Source organism: Pangasianodon hypophthalmus, chromosome 6, assembly GCF_027358585.1.
Source record: "Pangasianodon hypophthalmus isolate fPanHyp1 chromosome 6, fPanHyp1.pri, whole genome shotgun sequence".
NCBI lineage: Eukaryota > Metazoa > Chordata > Actinopteri > Siluriformes > Pangasiidae > Pangasianodon > Pangasianodon hypophthalmus.
Window position 1 is genome coordinate 4,480,314 of NC_069715.1, and position 21,223 is coordinate 4,501,536.

General features: G+C 40.1%; 1 protein-coding gene across 1 annotated transcript; it reads right to left on the reverse strand.

Annotated features, from left to right (window-relative positions):
• Positions 1–3,638: 3,638 nt before the first annotated feature.
• LOC113534610 (extracellular calcium-sensing receptor-like) lies at positions 3,639–7,222 on the reverse strand. The gene is made up of 6 exons (XM_026927530.2): positions 7,011–7,222; positions 6,602–6,893; positions 5,652–6,443; positions 5,168–5,395; positions 4,813–4,936; positions 3,639–4,546 (listed from the first exon to the last, which is right to left on the reverse strand). Exons 1-6 carry the CDS (start codon positions 7,220–7,222, stop codon positions 3,639–3,641), a joined length of 2,556 nt encoding a protein of 851 aa, XP_026783331.2.
• Between the last annotated feature and the right edge of the window lie 14,001 nt (positions 7,223–21,223).

The following is a 21,223-nucleotide window of genomic DNA, read 5'->3' on the forward strand; positions in this document are numbered from 1 at the left end:
TAATAAAAAAAAATGTTCTGCTCAGTCATTGCTTACAGGCATTTTACAACAGTCCAAAAAAGGGGGCAGTAGTGAAGAAGAAAGGGAGCACAACATACGCACACATGATGGGCCGGACAGAACTGGGCCTTTTATTAAAGTTAAACAGAAGACCTTCTGCTAGAGGCATGAGTTACTCTGTCAAGGATTCTGTCTTGGGAGATTACAGGGAATAGTGCCTCCACAATACTACATGCTGGTATATTGTGTAGAAGTACCATTCTCTGCTTGAACTAATACAATCTGGTACCCTCCTATCCAATGGCCTGTTGAGGTCCTTTTTAAAAGGGAAGTGGGCAGAATGGCAACTTTAATCAGTGTCAAGGTCAGGAACTGGGCTGCTCACGATCGGCTGATGTGGGCAGCTCACGGTGGGCCGATGTAGACTGCCCACATGCCCTTACTGGTTCGATATGGGCAGCCCACACTGGACAATTGGTGGTTTTCTCATTGGTCTGACATTGGGCTGCTCACAATGGGCCAATGTCACACCAATATGCAAAATGGGCCCTTACTGGTCTGATGTGGGTACGATTGAATGGAGAGCATTGTTCCAGGAAGACCATGCCTAACATTTAGGCAGTTGGCTGACATTCTGCATTTTGCTGTTATCACAAATTATCCTGAAAACAATTTGAGACAACTATCAGAATTTAATGCATTAAGTAAATGAATACATCTTTAATAACATCAAATAAGTAATAATTATATTTAAAAATAATCATTTTTAAACAAGTATCTAATAGATAATTTTGAACTGTAATAGACTGATAATAGATATATAGCTTTGTTATTTTCATAAATAGAACATTTATAAACATAATACGTACCCCATCTCATTTTTGAGAACCAAATAGGTAAGTGCACCCATTTACACTTTAAGACCACTTTCAACTTTGACATGTGCACTATTTGTTGCTCAAGCCAGACTTTTCACATATTTCACAGTATTTTTATATTTTACATTTTAAAAATTGTGAACTAATTAATAAATCTTTATATAAGACACTATTATTTATTACTATTATTTATAAAAAAAGATGATTGTCTTTAAATTATGCAATATTTTGTATTGAACCAGACTAGACCCGTAATATATACATAGCTTAAATTTTTATTTACATAAAGAAAACATAAGTATAATATATCTAAAGTTAATTAATAATTTAATAAGTACAATAAGTATAGAATAAAAAGGCAGGGATTATATACAGATTATCTGAATTACAAATTAGTGATTGTTTCTTACATTTTACAGTCTAGCATACTTTGATCACCTACTTTCTTGTACTTCATCAACATCACTCAATTGCTGTCTAGGACTGACTGGTGCAAAAATAAATTTCAGATATGTAGGAACATGTTACTTTAAGCAGTTTTTTTATTGTTAAATGCTTGCTTTGTCATTTTATGATTGTTGGCATGTGAGACCAGAAGGGATGAGGGCTAGGCTGCTGCCATGGGGCTTTTCATGTACACATTATAATATGATTCATCTCATTGATTCAACAAGGCTATAAATAGAGAGGAGAGGGATATCTGTGTATGTTTATGTGTATATTGCCTGTTAGAATGCTAGAAAACTGTACACGATTTTTGCCTAGGTGCACTTTTTTTGTTTTTTTTTTTGGAATGGCCATGTTCAAATTAAAGAGGAGGCGCTTGTGCCACAGCTGTTACTGGCAAATCAGCATGTAATTTAACACAACGTTAACTTTCCCTAAGGCTATGCTAACAGCATCACAGTGACAATTTTGATGACAGTCCACTTAATATTAGGACATTTTCAAACTTTGAACATTATTTATTGATAATTGATATGTTATACATACGATAACTGTACTAAAGTAATCTTTAATAATTATTCAGGTCTGCCAGCAAGGTAAGTGTTATATTACTTGAGGCCTTCATTTCCTTATGTAAGAAACAGTTGTGTATATTAATGCTAAATAATTAAATTACAATATCCCACAGTTACTGACCCTTGTTCTCAAATGAAAGTAGGTAAAACCCATCACCTTTTCTGTTATCCATGTTCCACTTCCAGTATGCTGTTGGTGAACTCTTTGGTGCTGTTAAAAAGCCCATTTTTTTTAGCTTAATGGTGACACTGCAAAGGAAAAAAAAATGCTGGGGGAAGGGTCAGACATAATCCATTGCCTCATATGCTGTGATTTACTTGGTGTGAAACCCCTCTCAATCATGTGTATTTTCTCCCATTTGTGTATATATATATATATATATATATATATATATATATACACAAACCTTTGTGATACAATAATAAATACCTGGAGAGTTGGAGGTTGAGAGTGAGACCTAGGTACTAGATAGGATAACAGTTTTAAAGTATAACAAAGCTTCAGTAAAGAAACATTTCAAGTTTTGTGCCTGTTTGTATCTTTACGAGAAAAAAAAAAAACAGGGAAAATCTAACAATACCAGGTCGTTGGATAAACTTTATGGGTTGTAAGTTGCTGAGTGTCTGATATCTGGCAAATAATAAGTAAAGTAAATATAACTAAATAAACATCTTTACACAGCTAACCAACCACACAGACAGTCAAGCACCTGCTCGTCCATGGCGTACTTTCTGGGAATTGTGTTAAACATGTATCTCTTGTGATTACTGTTAAATTCTAATGAATACCTAATGTACTATTACAATTTTAAGACCCTCCTGAACAATCAAATATTCAAAAGTCCCTATTTACAGTATATTGTCATAATTGGTATTTTTTTAAGATTCAACATGAGCCCAGTCCTACCTCAAGCTGACTTTCAGGGAAGGGAAGAGGACAGGCTCTTTTCTCAACTGCTAGAGCTGAATGGCACATTCACTCCCCTCTGGCCTCCCTCGCATTCACTAAAATTGATTCACTTGCTACTTCTTTATTTTTAATTTCTCTACCTATATTAACTGGGTAGAGTTTTCAAATGGTACTGAGTCACTCAGTAAAACCTACCAGATAAAACTATGCAAACAGTGTTAGTAATAATATATATATAGAAGCAGTAGAACCACACAGCGAAAGAACATAAAGGTGTACATTTATTGTTGTCTGGTGTTTATAAAAACAGTATGGTATATATAAAAGAGAACAATGGACGGTTGGAAGAGAGTGCATGTTCCTGCATTTTGTGGACTTTGAATATTTGATAAATAAGCAAGGGACTAATTAATGCAATCAAGAGGGCATGGCTTATGGCTCATGTAAATTTTTAATACAGCTATTGAATTTACAAGCCACAAATCTCCACTCGTTTTGCCTCATGGTAATTTTCTTTGCATGTCCAGCTTTGTTGATTATTTGTTGAGTATCTGCATGCTATCATAAATGTCATTGATTGTTGAATGGTTTAACTTTAGTAGACACAAATTTATAATATTAGTCTTAACATGCAATCATGCCCTTACTGGTTTGATATGGGCAGCCCACACAATCATTGCTATGGCAATCAGTGCTATATTGTCCAGTATTTCAAATAAAGTACATAAAATATAAATGAAGAAATGACCTCAGGAGTAAGGTTTGGGGTTCACTGGATGACACAATTCATGTTGGTCCGTAATAATCAAACATATTTAAACTATTAATTTATTGAACAGGCACTTTTCCCATAATTTGCTTTTTAGTGTTTTTCTCTGGCTTTAGGATGATTATGTAACACTTTGGAAGAAAGATACAGAAGAGTAAACCAAAACTTGAAGCTAAAATAGCAAATATCTCTACAGCTACAGTGAATTTTCCAGGAGAGCTGACATAAGCTGGTATAAAAGTTATCCAAACTGCACAGAACATTAACATGCTGAATGTGATGAATTTAGCTTCATTAAAATTATCTGGAAGCTTCCTAGCCAAAAAAGCTAAAATGAAACACAAAAGTGCTAAAAATCCTATGTAACCCAACACAGCCCAGAAACCTATGTTTGAGCCCAAATTGCATTCAAGAATGATCTTTTCCTTATAGTGCATGAGATTTTTGAAAGGGAATGGGGGGGAAATCATCAGCCAAAGCACACAAATAAGAACCTGTATGAGAGTGAAGATGAGAACACTGAGTCTCTGTTGTGGAGGCCCAAACCATTTCATGACATTACTGCCGGGAAGTGTAGCCCTGAAAGCCATTAACACCACAATAGTTTTTCCCAGAACACAAGAGATGCAGAGGACAAAGGTAATCCCAAATGCTGTGTGACGCAGCATACAGGACCACTCAGAGGGCCGGCCAATGAAAGTAAGTGAACAAAGGAAACACAGAGTCAAAGAGATGAGCAGCAGGAAGCTCAGTTCAGAGTTGTTTGCTTTGACTACTGGGGTATTTTTATATCTAAAGAATATGATTGCTATTATTATTGTCATAAATGCACCAGTGATTGACACTGCTGTTAACAAAATTCCCATAGTTTCTTCATAGGACAAATATTCAGTTTCTTTCTTTACACATTCATCTTTGTCTGGATTTGACCAGTAATCTTGCTGGCATTGTTCACATTTAATAGAATCTGTTACACACACACACACACACACACACACACACACAGAAAGAGCGAGAGAGACAGAGTACAAAAGAGAATAAGAAACATATAACACTGAGCAAAATTTATTAAAATTTATTAAATTTGTTACCATTGCAAGAATTGTTGACTGTATTATAAATTTATATATATATATATATATATATATATATATATATATATATATATATATATATATATATATATATAATGTGTGTGTTTATTTGTTTGTTTGTTTCAGGCTGTTTTTGTACCTGACATATTACTGATCTCTCCGTCAGCACATGGTATGCAGTCAAAACAGCAGACAGGCTTTCCTTTCTGCACAGCCTTTCTTGTTCCAGGGGGGCAACTCTCACTACATATGGATTTTGGCACCTATGACCAAGGCAAAAGTTTAATTTTGTTAAATATTTTCTTAAATGCTGTTTTAACATTTAAACATTCGTTAAGCATACATAAACCAACCACTGAAAATACATAAACCAAGAACCAATAAAAAAAAACAATAGTTATTGAATTGAACTAACTACTTGAAGTACACAACATAAGAACACCCTATCATACACATAATATGAGACCAAGTCATATATTTCTCCAAATACTCACTTGATTTATATTTTGTGCCCAGACAATGGAGGTCATATTTACTGCTAATCGATCCTGGGCAGGCAGAGAGGAGTCATAAAGTCCAACTGTGACAAATTTATATTGGTGTTTGCTACTTTTTTGCCAATTTATTATTTCATATCTTGCTGGAGGATCACCATTTTTATCAAAATAAACCTCTTCCCCTTCCTTGGTCTTGAAACGCACCTTTCTGAGGTGTTCTAAAAACTGATGAAAAAAAAACAAACAAACATCTGCTTTATTACATTGCTATACAAACAATATTTAATTGAATTAAGAAAAAATTCATTTCAAAACATGATGTATATTGTCTTCAAACCCAGACAAAATTTATCATACATTATCACAATGTCATCAGGCAGATTTATCGACAGCTGTATGCATATTTATATATATATTAACACAGCTTCTGTATATCATCTTTGAAGTACAAAAATTTGCCTTGAAAATACTGTTAACTCACTGAGAAAGGATCAGGCTGCTTCTTTATAGAACATGTTTGTTTGCAGCCAAGAAGTTCATGGAGTGTATGGGCAATGGCATATACTCCTTTATACACATTACTGAAAATAGGCATCAAGGACATGTCAGTGAATGTGTTTGCCACCTCAGATAGTTTCTCTTCTCCTGTGCAGACTGGTATGTTCTCTGAGTTATTCTGCACTGTGTGTGTACAAGTAAACATAGCTTCCCAGAATTTTGTAAAAATGCCACTGCCTACAGCTTTCAATGGTTTTATATCTAGAATGAAGTCCTTCAAACCTGTTACTGTTGTTTTGGGAATTGCTAGCCCAATAGCTCCTTGCAGAATATTGTACTTATCCAATGTAGCTGCTATTAGATCAGCAATCCATCCCTCACTTCCCACCCACTGATATCCTGTGATGTTGTGTTCATAAAATACATGAAGCAAAATCTCCAGGTCCCAGGGAGTGACAAATCCCACTATCACTCGAGAAGTGGAACTTTTAATTTGATCAACAATTCTCAACACTTTTTCTTGTGAGTAGGTTCTATAAAATGGAAGGGAATATTCTAAGCATATGCCAAGTTGCTCAGCAATTTTAGTAAATGCGGACATCCCATTATTACCATAGTCATCATCTCTTCTTATTGCTCCCACCCAGGTCCAGCCAAAGTGCTTGACCATCTCTGCAAGTGCTAAGGTCTGGTAATAATCACTGGGAATAGTGCGCAGAAATGAAGGATATTTCCTTTTATCACTCAGACACTCACAAGTAGAATAGTAACTGATCTAAAATTAGATTCACATAGTTACAGCATATCAGACTATCAGTATTTTTTCTACTTTAACATAATTATTAGCTTAAATGAGCTATAAAATGTCTTTAATAAGATTGTTGTAAATATCATTTTGTTATTAAAAGAATAAATAAGTAAATAATTTCTTACTAAGGGCACACTGAAAGGTCCAATAGTTTTTGCTATAGCCATGGACACTGATGAGTATGTCTCTCCTATTATGGCTTGCACCTGGGCTGGTTTTGTGCAGATCTGATCTGAGACTGAGTTCTCATTTCCATTCAAAAGTGTCATTGCACCTTTTACCCCCAGTGCTGCAGAATTACAGGTGTCAAAAATTTTGTAGCCCAGTGAGACACCAGGCAGTAAAGAAGAGCTGTTGTTGATCTCCTCTATTGCATAGATCAGGGTCTGTGAATACTGGAAGGCTCTGAATTCCACACTTAAAAAATCAGATAGTATATATATTCATGTACATTATTCTGTATATGACAAAACTACTGCTTACATTATTGACAAGTGTAGGTTATATTTTTCAGTTAATGTTTAGGTTGCTTACCTCATGCAATTTATTGCCGGTACAACTGAATAGGAAGAGTCGATGATCTCCCATTTTTTATGGAAGGGGAAAATTCCTCCAACTATGAAATCACCATCCTTCAATAGTTGTGGGTATGCAGGGTCTCCATGCAGGCTGCAAGTAGTCTCTTGGGCACTGGAAGAATTGATGATGGCTATTACTATATGCAAGAGAGTAAAGATTGACTCCATCAATCTATGCAGCTCTAGAAGGTCTAGAGAACAGATATTGAGAGAAAGAGTCAATGAATGTGCCCTTCGTCTGATTTGTCAGCTCAGTGAACAGAAATAATCTGTGGTATTTATGTAGAAGGTAATGCAAATTCTCCATAGTCAAGTTATTCATGCGGGTCACAGCCAAAGGAGGTGTGACATGTTTCTAATCTGAAAGAAGTGGGCCTTGATGTCATATTAAGTCTTTTTTAAACCTCTGGATAATGGGTGCTTAAGTGCTTAAGATGAATATTCCTATGAGGAACACAAATAGAGGTACACCAGTTAATGTAGCAGCTAATGTAATAGTCTCTGTGGCTACCCTAAAAATATCCATATCATTGGTTTCAAAGCAGTCCTGTAATTCGGCCAATGCACTGTCTGACCATTTCTGCACAGTCTTCACAGTGACCATTTCAGCTTTGAGCTTCTTGATAAATGAAGGCTGCAGCAAGATGGCTATATGGTCAAACTTATCGAAGTTTGGCTTAGGAACTGCAATGTATACCTTTTTGATATTACTATAACAGTGGTCCAATGTATTTTGATCTCTGGTTGGAAAAGTAATATATTGTTCATATTTGGGTAGATATGTTTTGAGGTTACAATGATTCAGTACAATAAAAGCAGCATTGGGGTATGTGTTTTCAAATTTACTGACCATATCATACAGTTCTTTCAGTGCCTTATCCTCATTAGGAGAAGAGAGATGTAAACAATACACAGAATGATGCACCGCAGTTCTCTCCATGTGAGATATTCCACGTGAGCTGACAAGAATTTTGATAGAACCTTGATATCCGTACAGGAAACAGCAATATACACATACAAAGACTCAAGACTAAACCAAACTTTAATGAGAGCATACCACAATGTTGCACTACAAGAAGCACCATCAAATATTCCTAGCTAACATAGCTAGCTAACAATCTAATGTCTACATTAAACATTTATATATATATATTTTTTAATATTGAATTACTTGTTTTAATTAATTATCGTAGGTAAAACCTTTCTATTGAGAAGAATATTTGACGTGAAGAAATGAGGCTTTGATTAGTCACATCCCAGGAATGACTTTTACCTTAGATGATAAGGCAGAGACAGAGAAAGATGATGCCATTTCCTATTCCAAACTTACATTTCTTTATAATTTGGCAGTAATGATATTCTACCATCAATTGATTAGGTTATAAATGTAGAGGTAGGAGCAGAAGTTTACTTCTAAAGGCTAAAGGCTATAGGCTAACCCTAGCCACCTCCACTCTACCATCCATTCTCCTCTCCAATATTCAGTCCCTTCTGGACTTCCCCAGACTGCAATTAACTACCCACCATGAACTCAGGCTGTCAGTATAGCAGCACTGTCTGGTAAGACTTGGAGTGGTGGTCTCTGTGTTTACACCAACAATGAATCATGCAGGAATGTTGAAGTAGTCTTGAGTTACTATTCACTGCTGGTGGAGTTTGTAACTGTAATCTGCCAGCCATACTACCTCCCCAGAGACTTTACCACTGTTTATTGTTGCAGTGTACATTCCACCCAGTGCTAATGTAAGTGAAGCGCTTAATGAACTCTACAGGTGTGTTGGTATAGATTTAATAGTATTATTCTGCATTTAGTTGTTTCATTTTGGATATGTGGGCACTCCCCTTAGTGGTCGTGATTTTCAGTTCAATTCAGGTTCTCATGTCTCATGCTAGTTGAAACACCATGTCAGGAAGTGCAGCCACGTTTGTTCTTATGGTGAAATTTGGCCCATGTATACCTGAAGTTAAGAATTCTGTTATATATTAAGGATAGTTTACATTGTTATGTTCTTAGAACACAAATATGTGATGTTGGGCTGTAAATGACCATTCCACACAGCCTATGTGTATGCATTTGTATGGTGTGTATGGATCATACAAAATGTGATAACATGCAAACTAACTTTTGCACTGACACAAGCAATTACCTTGCAAGCAAAACACCATGTTTATGCATACTGTAGATCACTTGTGAGTGATTGTTGATGCATGATGTGTTAAATATAAGTTAAAACTTGAACTATTCCAGGGAATACGACTGAATGAGAAGCTAAAAGCTACCTTGTATAGGGCAGTGTCATTTCTTGACCATTAACCGGTGCTTAATGGGAAATGCATATGAGAGTGGAGTGGTGACGAGGCGAGTTCAGGTCCCGGAATGCATACAACATGCCATGTTTTCAAATGCCCAATTACTAATCTGGGGGCTTACATGCCTCGATTTCAAATAATTTGAATGATATAAACGTTATGGCAATAATTTTAAATTAGGCTACTCTGCACAACACAGGCAAATGCCCAGCTGAAATGCCCACATCACTACATGCTTAACTGTGGGGCTTTCAGCACTTGCAGTCAGCAATTAATTTCTCAACAGGTCTCAACATATACACGAAAATAATAAGTTCACAATAAAGAATCATGCACAGCTTTCTAAGATATTAATAGACAAATGTATGCTTACCTTAGCAAGTTGTCCAAAACACCCCACATCACAGCCATGTTCCTGATTCTTTCCTCCTCCCTGTTCCGAGATTCGTTCTATGTTCTATGTCCTTTCAGGCAGTTCTATGTCCTTTGGCCGATGACCTTACATAAGGGTCTGGACTGAATTTGGCCGGGTGTGGCGGGAAGGGGAGGTCCAACAAGATTCAGAAAGAGTAAATATGATATGGTGGATGTGTGCAGAGAGGCACAGTTCAGGGTGCAAATCAAGTTTATTTGGGAAAATCCATGCTCACACTCAGCACTTGCTATAGGAATGCTATTGACAGCAACAATCAGTCTCCTTCAGTTTATCAGGGATGTCTTTTCCATCTGTGTCTCTGTACTCTCTGTAGGCCTGGATGACTGCATGTGGGCTGTCAATGCCAAAGCACTGACACAGCGAATCAATTTCAGTCTCTCAATACGTCACACTAGCGTCCTTGGGCCAGTACTGTGCGTAAAGCACATTCAACTCCTCAATAAACTTTTTATATCCAGATTTATCCAGGAACCGCCCCCTCGAGATAACATACGGTATGCCAAATTCTTAGTCAAACTTAGGAAAAACTGCCTCTGGTTAAGTGTTTTTTTTGCTGGATTTTCATCCATTCAGTGTGACACCCTTTCCCATTACAAGCCAGGGGTAGTAGATCTGCTTAACTTTGAACTGAGCTGCTCTCCAAATAATTGCACATCCCATCTCTGACCTGTTGCTAGACATCCCAAACTCTTCTTATCCACTTAAGGCACTCTCCTTTCAATTCCGACTTGCAGCGTACTTCCTCCTGCTGTGGAACCTGGTTAGCTGCTACCCCAGTAGCCTCCTGCAGCTGCTGCTGCTCACTACCACTGCATCCTTGAGTTTTGTCGTCGCCATCCTGGCTCATTAAGAAGCATCATGTGACTCTTCTTTTCTTTTTGACATTTTACTTTGCACACTTCTGATCTTCTCCAGCTTTTGGTTGTTTTGGCTTTTTGTTCTGTGTATGTGAGGTAGGTCTAATTACCCAGCGAGCTTTTCTTTCTCGACTCCTGACTTTTTTAAAAATAATTCTAAACTAATAAAGAACATGATATTGTTTGAAAATTAGTCTGTAAATTAAAATATATATTTTTTATTTTATTTTATCATTTTTGTTTTTATACCACAATAAGTACCGGATCCACGCAAATAGGTACCGGAACACAGGCAGTCAGAAACAGAGAGGACAAATTAAGCCCTGCTTATAACTGAAGATGCATATGATAAAAGTAAAGCTGAAGAAGTTGAATCTTTAAAGTGTGGTGTTGTCCCCATGTTAACTATCTGTCTACCTGAATAACTTATGATCACATCTAGCAAGGACAGAAGAACGGGCTGTCTACAGACAGTGCACCCCACCAAATTTCCCATTGTAACTGGGGACTTTAATCATGCAAACCTGAAATCAGTGCTGCCAAAATTCCACCAGCATGTTGATTTCACAACCCATTGAACAAACAAATGAACATGGTAGGTAGAGATCTTTTTAGCTGTTCTCACAATTTGCTGTAGTATCTTACTTTTTGAAACTGTGCAGTTACCATACCAAACAGTGAGACAGCTGGTGAGGATGCTCTATTGTCCCTCTATTGAAGTTGTTGAGGACGGGAGGGGTGAGGTTGGCTCTCTTCAGCCACTGCAGGAAATGTAGATGCTACTGCACCTGCTGACTAGGCAGGTGGTATTGAGATTCCAGTGGTGTGCACTGGTGAGTGGTTTACATGGGTCCTCCTGAAGTCAACAAACATTTCTTTGGTTTTGTTGACATTGAGTGGTAGAATGTTGTCTTTACACCATTCTGTGAGCTGCTTTACCTCCTCTTGTATGCTGATTCATCATTGTTGCTGTTGTGGACAACCCCTCCCACCCCACTCATGGACTGTTCACTCTCCTGCCAACAGATAGAAGGTAGCACAGATGCCAGAGCTTCCATGCTACCTCCACCAGACTCCACAACAGCTTCTTCCGTTAGACAGTAAGAGTACTCAACACACTGCTCCCTTTCAACACTCTCCTGGGCTAGTCAAACCCCTAACCCAGTATGACTAGTAATACCACTGCACACCTCCACTATACTGAATTGGAATTGTAACTATTCACTATGCTGAATTGGAAACGTTACTATTTATGTGACTCGTTTTGGCCACTGCCTTTTTCCCACTGCTGCTACATTTATTTCATCTACACTACACAAAAATTAACAGACATCTGGTGCACTAGTTTTCCCACAAAACATAAAATATATTTGCAAACAATCCTACATTTGTACATCTCCTTCCTATGGTAACCAGGTGTAATAACAGAAGACATTTCTCATTGCTTGGGTTTTACATTTTATTTTATATTGTATATCTTTTGCACAATAACAGAAAATGTTTCTAGGAGGTAGGAGGAAATCAGGGAATTTGTAGGACTCACAAACAGACATGGCAAAACCATGCGTAACTGTACTCAAACAGTAATATAAGCTCAGGATTAGAATGTCGACCCAGGAGCCATGAGGTGGAAATTCATGCCACTGTCCTGTCCACACACCCAAACAAACTTCCCTAAAAAGTGCATGTCCATTCTGACTGACTGTTTGACTTAGACATAAGCAGACATAAGCAAGAAAAACAAATTTTAAAAACAAGCTTAAATTTTGCTTCAACTAGCTAGCTAGTATGGTCCTTTCATGTCCATTCAATTCCAAGAATCTTAATGTTTGTACACACCATCAATATGTACTAGTGATGTCTTCATGAATTTTTTCAATGACAAAATTGAAAAGATCAGGCTAAAAATTCAGACGATAAATTTAAAGCCAGACAATTTAAATTTAAAGCCAGAAAACTAACCCTGTAGATAGCAATATACAGTTATATCAGACCAGCAATAAGAATGTTTTACTCCCCTTTGAGAGACCAAACTAATTTCACTAATTTATTTATCAACAGCATCAACTTGTGTACTAGATCCCTTGCCTAAATGTTTCTTCAAACACAGCAATTATGCTTATACCTTCATAAGAATAACATTCATGAGATCTATCAGTCAGGATTTAGGCCTCATGATAGCACAGAGATAGCACTGGTGGTAAATGACATACTACTGGCTTACTATTCTCTTTGATAGACTAGAAAATGTTGGAGTTAAGGGAACAGCCCTCTCCTGACTCAAGTCTTATTTGACTGATCGTTATCAGTTTGTAGATGTAAATGGTGACTTCTCTATGCATACTAAGTTTGGTTTTCCACAAGGTTCTATTTTAGGCCCACCTTTTTTTCTTTATATCTGCTACCTCTGGGTAAAATTATTCATAAACATGGTATTAGCTTCCACTTTTATCCTGATGACACAGTTGTATGTTTCAGCAAAGTCAGATGAGAGACACCAGCTTAATAAAGTTGAGGAATGTGTAAAGGACATTAGATACTGGATGCTTAGTATCTTCCTTCTACTTAATTCTAGAAGATAGAAGTACTTGTACTAGGACCACATGCAGCTAGAAGGAAGCTTTCTGATGACATAGTAGATAAGCTCATGTAGATAGCCTTCTTTCATCTCATGAAATATGATATATGATGCAGAAAAACTAGTTCCTGCTTTTGTTACCTTGTTTGGATTTTTGTAATGACTTACTGTCTGGATGTTCTGGTAGGTGCATAAACAAGCTAGTCCAGATTGACAGTTAGTCCAGAATGCAGCTTAAAGAGTCCTTACTAGAACCAGAAGATATGACCACATCACCCCTCTCATATCCACACTGCATTGGCTTCAAATCAAATTTTGCATTGATTGTAAAATATTACTATTGAACTACATTTACATTTACATTTATGGCATTTGGCAGACGCCCTTATCCAGAGCGACTTACAATAGTGCTTTGAAGTCTATCAAAAATACATTCTGATATTGGCTCGCTAGGTCACAAACTAGGAATACCATCAGTCCAAAAACTCTGTTGGGGAGGTGATTTTTTTTTTTTTTTTGTGAAAGTGCTAATTTAAGTATTTTATGAAGAGGTAAGTCTTTAGACGTCATTTGAAGACTGCCAGTGACTCAGCTGTTCGGACATCTAGGTGCCAGAACAGAGGAGAGTCTTGATGCATGCCTTCCTTGTACTCTGAGAGATGGTGGGACCAGTCGAGCAGTGCTAGTGGATCGGAGGGAGCGTGGTGGCGCTCGAGGTGTGATAAGTGCTTTGAGATAAGTGGGTGCTGGTCCGTTTTTGGCTTTGTAGGCGAGCATCAGTGTTTTAAATCTGATGCGGGCAGCTACAGGAAGCCAGTGGAGGGAGCGCAGCAATGGGGTGGTGTGGGAAAATTTAGGAAGGTTGAAAACCAACCGTGCAGCTGCATTCTGGATCAGTTGCAGAGGACGAATGGCGCTCAGAGGCAGACCTGCCAGGAGTGAGTTGCAGTAGTCCAGTCTTGAAATGACAAGGGACTGAACAAGCACCTGTGTGGCCTGTGAGGAAAGAAATGGACGAATTCTTCTGATGTTATAAAGGAGAAATCGACATGAGCGTGTTAGATTAGCAATGTGAGAGGAGAAGGACAGTTGATTGTCCATGGTTACCCCAAGGTTGCGTGCGGTAACCGAAGGCGAGATCAGAGAATTGTCTAGGGAAATTGCAAGATCCTGAGATGGGGATGAATCATAGGGATCTAGAGTGGGTTTCTTCAGGATGAGAATAACTCTTGCTCTTTTGAATGAAGTTGGTACATGACCAGATGTTATGGAGCCATTGATGATAGTGGTGATGAAGGGGAGGAGGTCTTGAGAGATGGTCTGGAGCATTGTGGAAGGGATTGGATCCAATGGGCAGGTGGTAGGATTGCAGGATAAGATGATTTACAGGATCTCTTCTGTTGTTAGTTTAGAAAACTGTGTCAGCGAATGAGAAGGAGAATCCTCAGTGTGTAGTGTAGGAGCAGGAGTAGAAGTGAATGTCTGACAGATTTTTCCAATCTTCTCATCATAAAAAGTGGCAAAGTCTTCAGCAGTCAGAGAGGATGGAGCAGGAGGAGCCGGAGGATTGAGCAGTGAAGAAAAGATGTTGTGGAGCTTGCGAGGATCTTGTGCAGAGGATTCCAGCTTTTCTTTGTAGAAGGCAGTCTTAGCAGAAGTCACTTCAGATGAAAATTTGGACGGGAGAGCACGATAGGAGACCAGATCTGTGTCGAGTTGCGATTTCTTCCACTTCCTCTCTGCTGTTCTTAATTCTCTCCGATTACTGCGCAGCACATCCAATAGCCAAGGAGCAGGGCTGGAAATCTTCCTGGGTTTAGAGGTTAGAGGACAGAGGAGGTCCAAGGATGAGGAAAGTGAGGATAGGAAAGTGTCAGTGGCTAGCTCCAATGGTAGGGAGGAAAAGGAGTCAGGGACAGGAAGGGATGATAGAGTGCAGGAAGCTAAGGAGGAAGGGGAGATAGAGTGAAGGTTTTTACGAGTGGGAGAGAAATATAGATGGCTGGTGGTTTTAGGCAGGATAGGGAGGGTGATGGTGAAGGATACCAAGAGAGTGAAGGATACCAAGAACTCTAATGGTCCTATTTGTTTAGTCAAGACTTTTGTTAATAATTTTTTCTTAGGTAAAGGAGCAGATCTGGAAGGTTCATGGAAATAGAGTGGTTTGATAAACTGGGATGTTTGGATGCTGTTGTTCCCCCAACTCTCACACGTTCACTCAGGTTTGTTGACAGTGGAGTGGCTGGCTGCTTTATGTCCCAGGGTGCCCTCAAGTCTGAGTTACCTCCTGGCTCTCTCTTTTAGTTATGCTTTTATAGCTAGTCTTGCCAGAGTCCCTGCTTGCACTCTGCACACAATGCACATTGTCTTTAACCATTACATGACCTTACATGTTTCTCTCTCTCTCTCTTTCTCTCTCTCTCTCTGTGTGTCAAGCTACACATGCTACTCCTGATATACCAGTGATCCTGACCCCTTCTGCTCTCTGGACCTGCCTGATCCATCATGATGCCCTACTTCTGGTTGGAGATCTCATCACCTGAAAATCACTTGCAGTTGCTGAGGATGGCTCCACATGGACAGCCTAAAGATGTATGAGATTACTGTGGATGGTACCACTTAGAGACCATGAAGATGGAAGATGGCTTAGGACTGCAATTCATGAACAGTTCATGAACAATTCTGCACTTAAGACACCATCATTGAACTTCAACAAAATAGACTTCATGTTTGTTGTGTCAAAACACACTGAGCAACAAAACACACTCAATTCATTCAAACATGCACTCAGCTCCGAGCCTCCAAACCTGTAGGTGGCAGAAAAAACAGTTGTTAGTCAAACACTCAGACTCCAAACCTGCAGGGGGCAGAGAGAACTGGATGCGAGTATGCTACTTCCTGCATACCTGCATGAGAAATGTATGAGAACAAAGGAATCACATGGGCAGCAAACAAGCAAGAGAATCATACTGGCTTTTTCAACCAAGTGCTCAGAAAGGCAGTGAAGCAGCTGAAGCAGGAGAGGACAATTGCTAAAAGCACCTTCACCAAGCAAGCCAACTTCCTGAGCAGGGCCGCTGGGAACATGACAAAAAATGAACTGCAAGAGGAGTTTAAAAAGCTCACTACCTTTGCAAGAACTGTCAATGAGGCAAATGAGGACTATTGCACAGGCCTACTAGCAGACATTGAAGCTGCATAGGCTATTGGAGCTAAGCTGGACCTGCAGCAGCAAGCAGATTTGGAGAAGACAATGGAGGATTGCCAAACAAGACAGGAAGAAGTCAGAAAGACAGTCCAATTCAACCTCTGGTCCAGATACGCTGAAGATGAGGTGAAGTCTACGATCCAGGAAGCTGAGGCAGCCTGCGAAGGAGTCCATGCAATTCCAGTTTCTGCTGTTAACAAAAATGGCTATGAGCTACAATTGGATGGTGTAAAGAGACTAGTCCAAGATGCGACTGCAAGCCTTACAGTTTGGGACATATGGATTCCAGTGGAGGAAAAGGCAAGTCTGGATGGCAGAGTGAAGGGTCTGAAAACACTCAATAACAACCTTGAAGCCAGAAGGGCAGAATTCCTCATAGCACAGAGAATTGTAGAAGATGAAAGGAGAGGAAGAATTCCTGAGAGGCCAGAACAACCTCCACAGCCAGCTCCACAGCCAGTACTGAAAATAAAACCTACCAGCCTACCCAAATTTTATGGATTCAAAAGGAACTTCCATCGATGGAGGAGAGACTGGGAGAGTCTGCAAAAGCAGGGGGAGCCAACAGGCTCAGCTGAAGCAAAGAAGATTCAGCTCCTGGACAGTGTTGATGAAAAAATAGCCAGAGACCTATGGTTGTCTACGTATAATACGACTGAAGACATGTTCAGAGTTCTTGAGAACAGATATGGAAACAAGTCTACAATTGTCCTGGAGATAATTGAGGACCTGGAGAAAATACCCGCCTTGAAGTCAAGCCAGCCAAGAAAAGCAATTGACTTGATCCAATCTGTAGAGAAGGCCCTGAATGATCTCACAGAGCTTGGAAATACAGGAGCCCTCAGGAATCCTCTGGTCATCAGATCAATAGAAAGCAAGCTACCAGATAACATGAAAAAAGAATGGCTTGTATTCATGGTCAACCCAGCAAATGGCGTCACGCCAGACAATCACTTTGACAGTCTCCTCAAATTCCTGAAAACTCAAGAAGAAGTTCTAGAGAAATTAGAGCAGCTTGGTGTGAGCGAAAAGCCTGGTCAAAGTCAAAGCTTACCCAGAGAAGAAGTATGCTTCAACTCGATCCACAAGAAAAGGTGGATGTGTAGTCTGTGGAGACGAAAAACACAGAGAAAAGATTTTCTTTTGCAAGAGGTTTAAAGAACTGAAGCCTAGTGAAAAGTTGAATGCTGTGGAAAAACTTGGAGCATGCAAGAGGTGCCTGATATGTCATGAAGATGATGGTGAATGTACTTACCTCTGTAGAAACCGGGACTGTAGGAAAGGGAGTTCTGCAGACCACCATTTCTTTCTTTGCCAGAGAGGAGACTCCAAGCGGAGTGAAGCAGACAAAATACAGAGGTCAAGTGTGAGTAGGCACAAGCTTACAGAGGAGCAAGAGAAATTTGTATCTGAACTCTCCCCAGAGATGGTGGAAAAAGTTTAGGAGAGCTTTCACCAACATCACCGCAAAATCACACTGCGCTGATAAGAATCAACTTGGAGTGATTAAGTCAAGTGCACTGCATGAGCTACCAGTCATTCTAATGCTGCTCGAGGTAACTGCCAATGCAGGACAGAAAATTGGAACACTCATAGATTTGGCATCAGACACAAACTACATCACTCACAGAGCTGCCAGAAGACTAAATCTATGCAGGGAAAAAATCACTCTGGTCGTCCATGGGGTCGGAGGAATGGCCATGAAGGTCAAGACCAAAAGGTACCTACTCAGAGTGAGGGTCAAGACGCCCACAGGTACAGAGAGAGCTCATGAGCTTGTTTGCTATGGCTTAGATGAAATTGCCAATGTACACAGAGCAATCAGACCAGAGCAACTCAAGAAGTTCTTCCCAGAAACTAGCCTGGAAGATCTAACTAGACTAAAGCACATTGAACTGCTTATCAGTCACCGTGAAGGAAGACTTGCTCCATAGAGAGTGAAGGTGATTGGAGACCTTGTCCTATGGGAGGGCCCATTAGGAAAGACTGTTGGTGGAGCACACCCAAATCTCTTTGAGGAAGTGGATATGGCTGCGCACACATCTAAAACACACTTTGCCCGGTCCATGAGAACCACTGCAGTGAAGTACCAAGAGCTCACTGAAACACAAGAATTCAAAGCTGAAACCAAAAACACTGTTGCCGGCAGAGAATTTCTTGACTGGTGGAGATGGGACAGCACTGGAGCAGCTTGCGAGCCGAAGTGTGGAGGATGCAGATGTGGCAACTGTCAGCCTGGAGGCAAGGAAATGACATTAAGTGAAGAAAGAGAACTGGAAATTATAAGAAAAGGCCTCGCCTATTTTAAAGCAGATGCTGACAGCAATGAACCACACTGGGACACAAAGTACCCGTGGATTAAAGATCCAGTTTCTCTACCCGACAATAGGAGTGCAGTGCCACTTTTCTAAGGACAGAAAAGCAACTAAAGAAAGAACCCGAATGGAGCGTAGCATATGGAGCTCAAGTCCATGAAATGGTGGAAAGAGGAGCAGCAAAGAAACTCACCAAAGACATTATTGCCAACTGGAAGGGACCTGTATGGTATGTCAGCCACTTGGTGGCACCAAACTCGCATTCTGTCAGAATACCTGTGCGTCTGGTATGGAATAGCAGTCAGAAGTTCAAGGGACCTTCTGCTGAAAGGGCCTGATGTCCTCAATCCAATTCGAGCAGTGTTACTCAGGTTCAGAAGAGGTGTGCACGCTGCCCTCGGTGAGATCAAAAAGATGTATAATTCCGTGTGGTTGGAAGACCTGGAAATGCATCTCCACAGATTTCTCTGGAGTGACACCAAAGATGGAGAGATCGAAGAGTATGCCATCACCAGAGTCAACATTGGTGATCATCCAGCAGGGTGCATCGTGCAGCTGGCCATGAGGGAGACAGCAAAGCTGCCCATGTTTGCTCATTTGGAAGAGGAATGCAGGATCCTAGAAGAGGACTCTTATGTTGACAATGTCCTGACTTCCCACAATGACCTGGAAAAGCTGGATGAGAACACCAAAAAAGTTGAGGAGATCCTGAAAGCTGGCGGTTTCTTTCTCAAACCCTGGGTCCGGTCAGGCCAAAGTGGGAGGCAGGAACATGAGTCAGGAAAGCCAGGAGCATTGTCAGACAGAGTGCTCATTCTCCCAAACCAAATGAGGGAAGGAGATAACAAAGCCCTTGGGGTGGGGTATCTTGTTGAAAATGACAAACTATACTCAATGACTTCAATCAACTTCTCAAAGAGGAAGAAGAAAATGCGAGTGGGTCAAAATCTCCTTGAAGAGGTAAGAGGGAAAACTCCTAGCTCACTGACTAGAAGAGAACTGCTAAGTCAAGTAGCTAGCCTGTATGACCCAATAGGCCTTGTTACACCTGCTAAACAAAAGGGTGCTATTTTAGTAAGAAAAGCATTCCAAGAAGCTAGTGGCAGCTTGACCCGAGATACTTGGGACAAACCCCTATCTGAAAAGTTGAGGGAAGAAGCCATCCAGGTGTTCAAAGAATACATACGCCTTAGCCAATTCACCTTCCACAGAAGCCTCACACCAGGCAACTGGATAAGAAAGCCCTGGGGAGTAACATTCTCTGATGGAAGTGACCAAAGCTATGGAGATGTAGAGTACCTCAGATGGGAGACAACGCAAGGCATTGAAGTCAGACTGGTTGAGTCCAACGCAAAGCTCACACCACTTGACCAGAAGGGAGAACCAGTCAAAGCTGAAACCTGTGGTTCTGTCTTCGCAGTTCGACTCAGAAGGTACATTGAAAAGCACAGTCGTATGGAGATTGAACAATGGCTCCATCTGCTGGACAGTCAAACTGTAGGAGCAATCCAAAGAGACAGTTACAGATATCAAACATTCTTCGCAAACAGAGTTGGAAAAATCCAGAAGTCCACATCTGCAGATGACTGGTGGTGGATCCCGGGAGACCTCAATGTCGCAGACATCTTAATGAGAGGTGCAGCTCCAGAGAACCTCCAGGAGAATTCTGTGTGGCAGAATGGACCTGAATTCCTAAAGCAACCTGTAGAACAGTGGCCGAAAATGTCTGCCAAGGACGTTGCAGCATATGCCAAAGAAGGCATAGACAGACTCCAGAGGAAGTCTTTCTCAGCAGCATTGACCAGGTCACAGGTTAAGAACAACAAAGGTGGTGTGTCATCTGTTACAGCAGGACCAAGTTCTCCTGTCACAGGTAAAGAGGAGAAAGACTACAATGATACACTGCAAAGCAGTCCAAAAAGGAGAGAATCCAAAATTCAGCTGCAATAAAATGAAAAATGGCACTGACAAAAAACTTAAACTCTGTCTCAAGTAAGCCAAAGTGGGAGGAAATTACTTCAACAGAGATACAAAAGTCCAAGACCAAGCAAGCTGTACTTACCATCGGGGGGTGTGAGGATGCACAGAGAGATCTCCTCTTCCTTGCAGTTCAAGAAGGTGCAGCCTTTCAAGACACCACCCTCAACAGACTCGCTGTGTACAGAGATACAGAAACTGGACTCTTAGTCTGTCGAGGAAGATTTCAGATTTTTAATGATGAAAAAACCGCTGTACCTATCTTACCTTACGATGCATGGATATCCACTCTTCTAGCTCAAGAAGCTCACAATGCGAACCATGAAGAGACTGCCAGTACGCTACTCTGAATGAGAAAGACAGCCTGGGTGATAAAAGGCCATAAATTGGCTCAGAAAATTGTTGATAACTGTGTGACATGCAGAAGAGCCAGGAAATGCCAGCAGATTATGAGTGAAATTCCACCTGAGCGAATAACACCAGCCAGA

Bases quoted from the DNA above. Each gene is read 5' to 3' on its own strand.
- LOC113534610 (XM_026927530.2), bottom strand. From the start codon at position 7,222: ATGGAGTCAATCTTTACTCTCTTGCATATAGTAATAGCCATCATCAAT. The intron at 6,894-7,010 runs GTAAGCAACCTA...TGATTTTTTAAG, and splicing joins CCGGCAATAAATTGCATGAG to TGTGGAATTCAGAGCCTTCC. The intron at 6,444-6,601 runs GTAAGAAATTAT...ATCTAATTTTAG, and splicing joins GACCTTTCAGTGTGCCCTTA to ATCAGTTACTATTCTACTTG.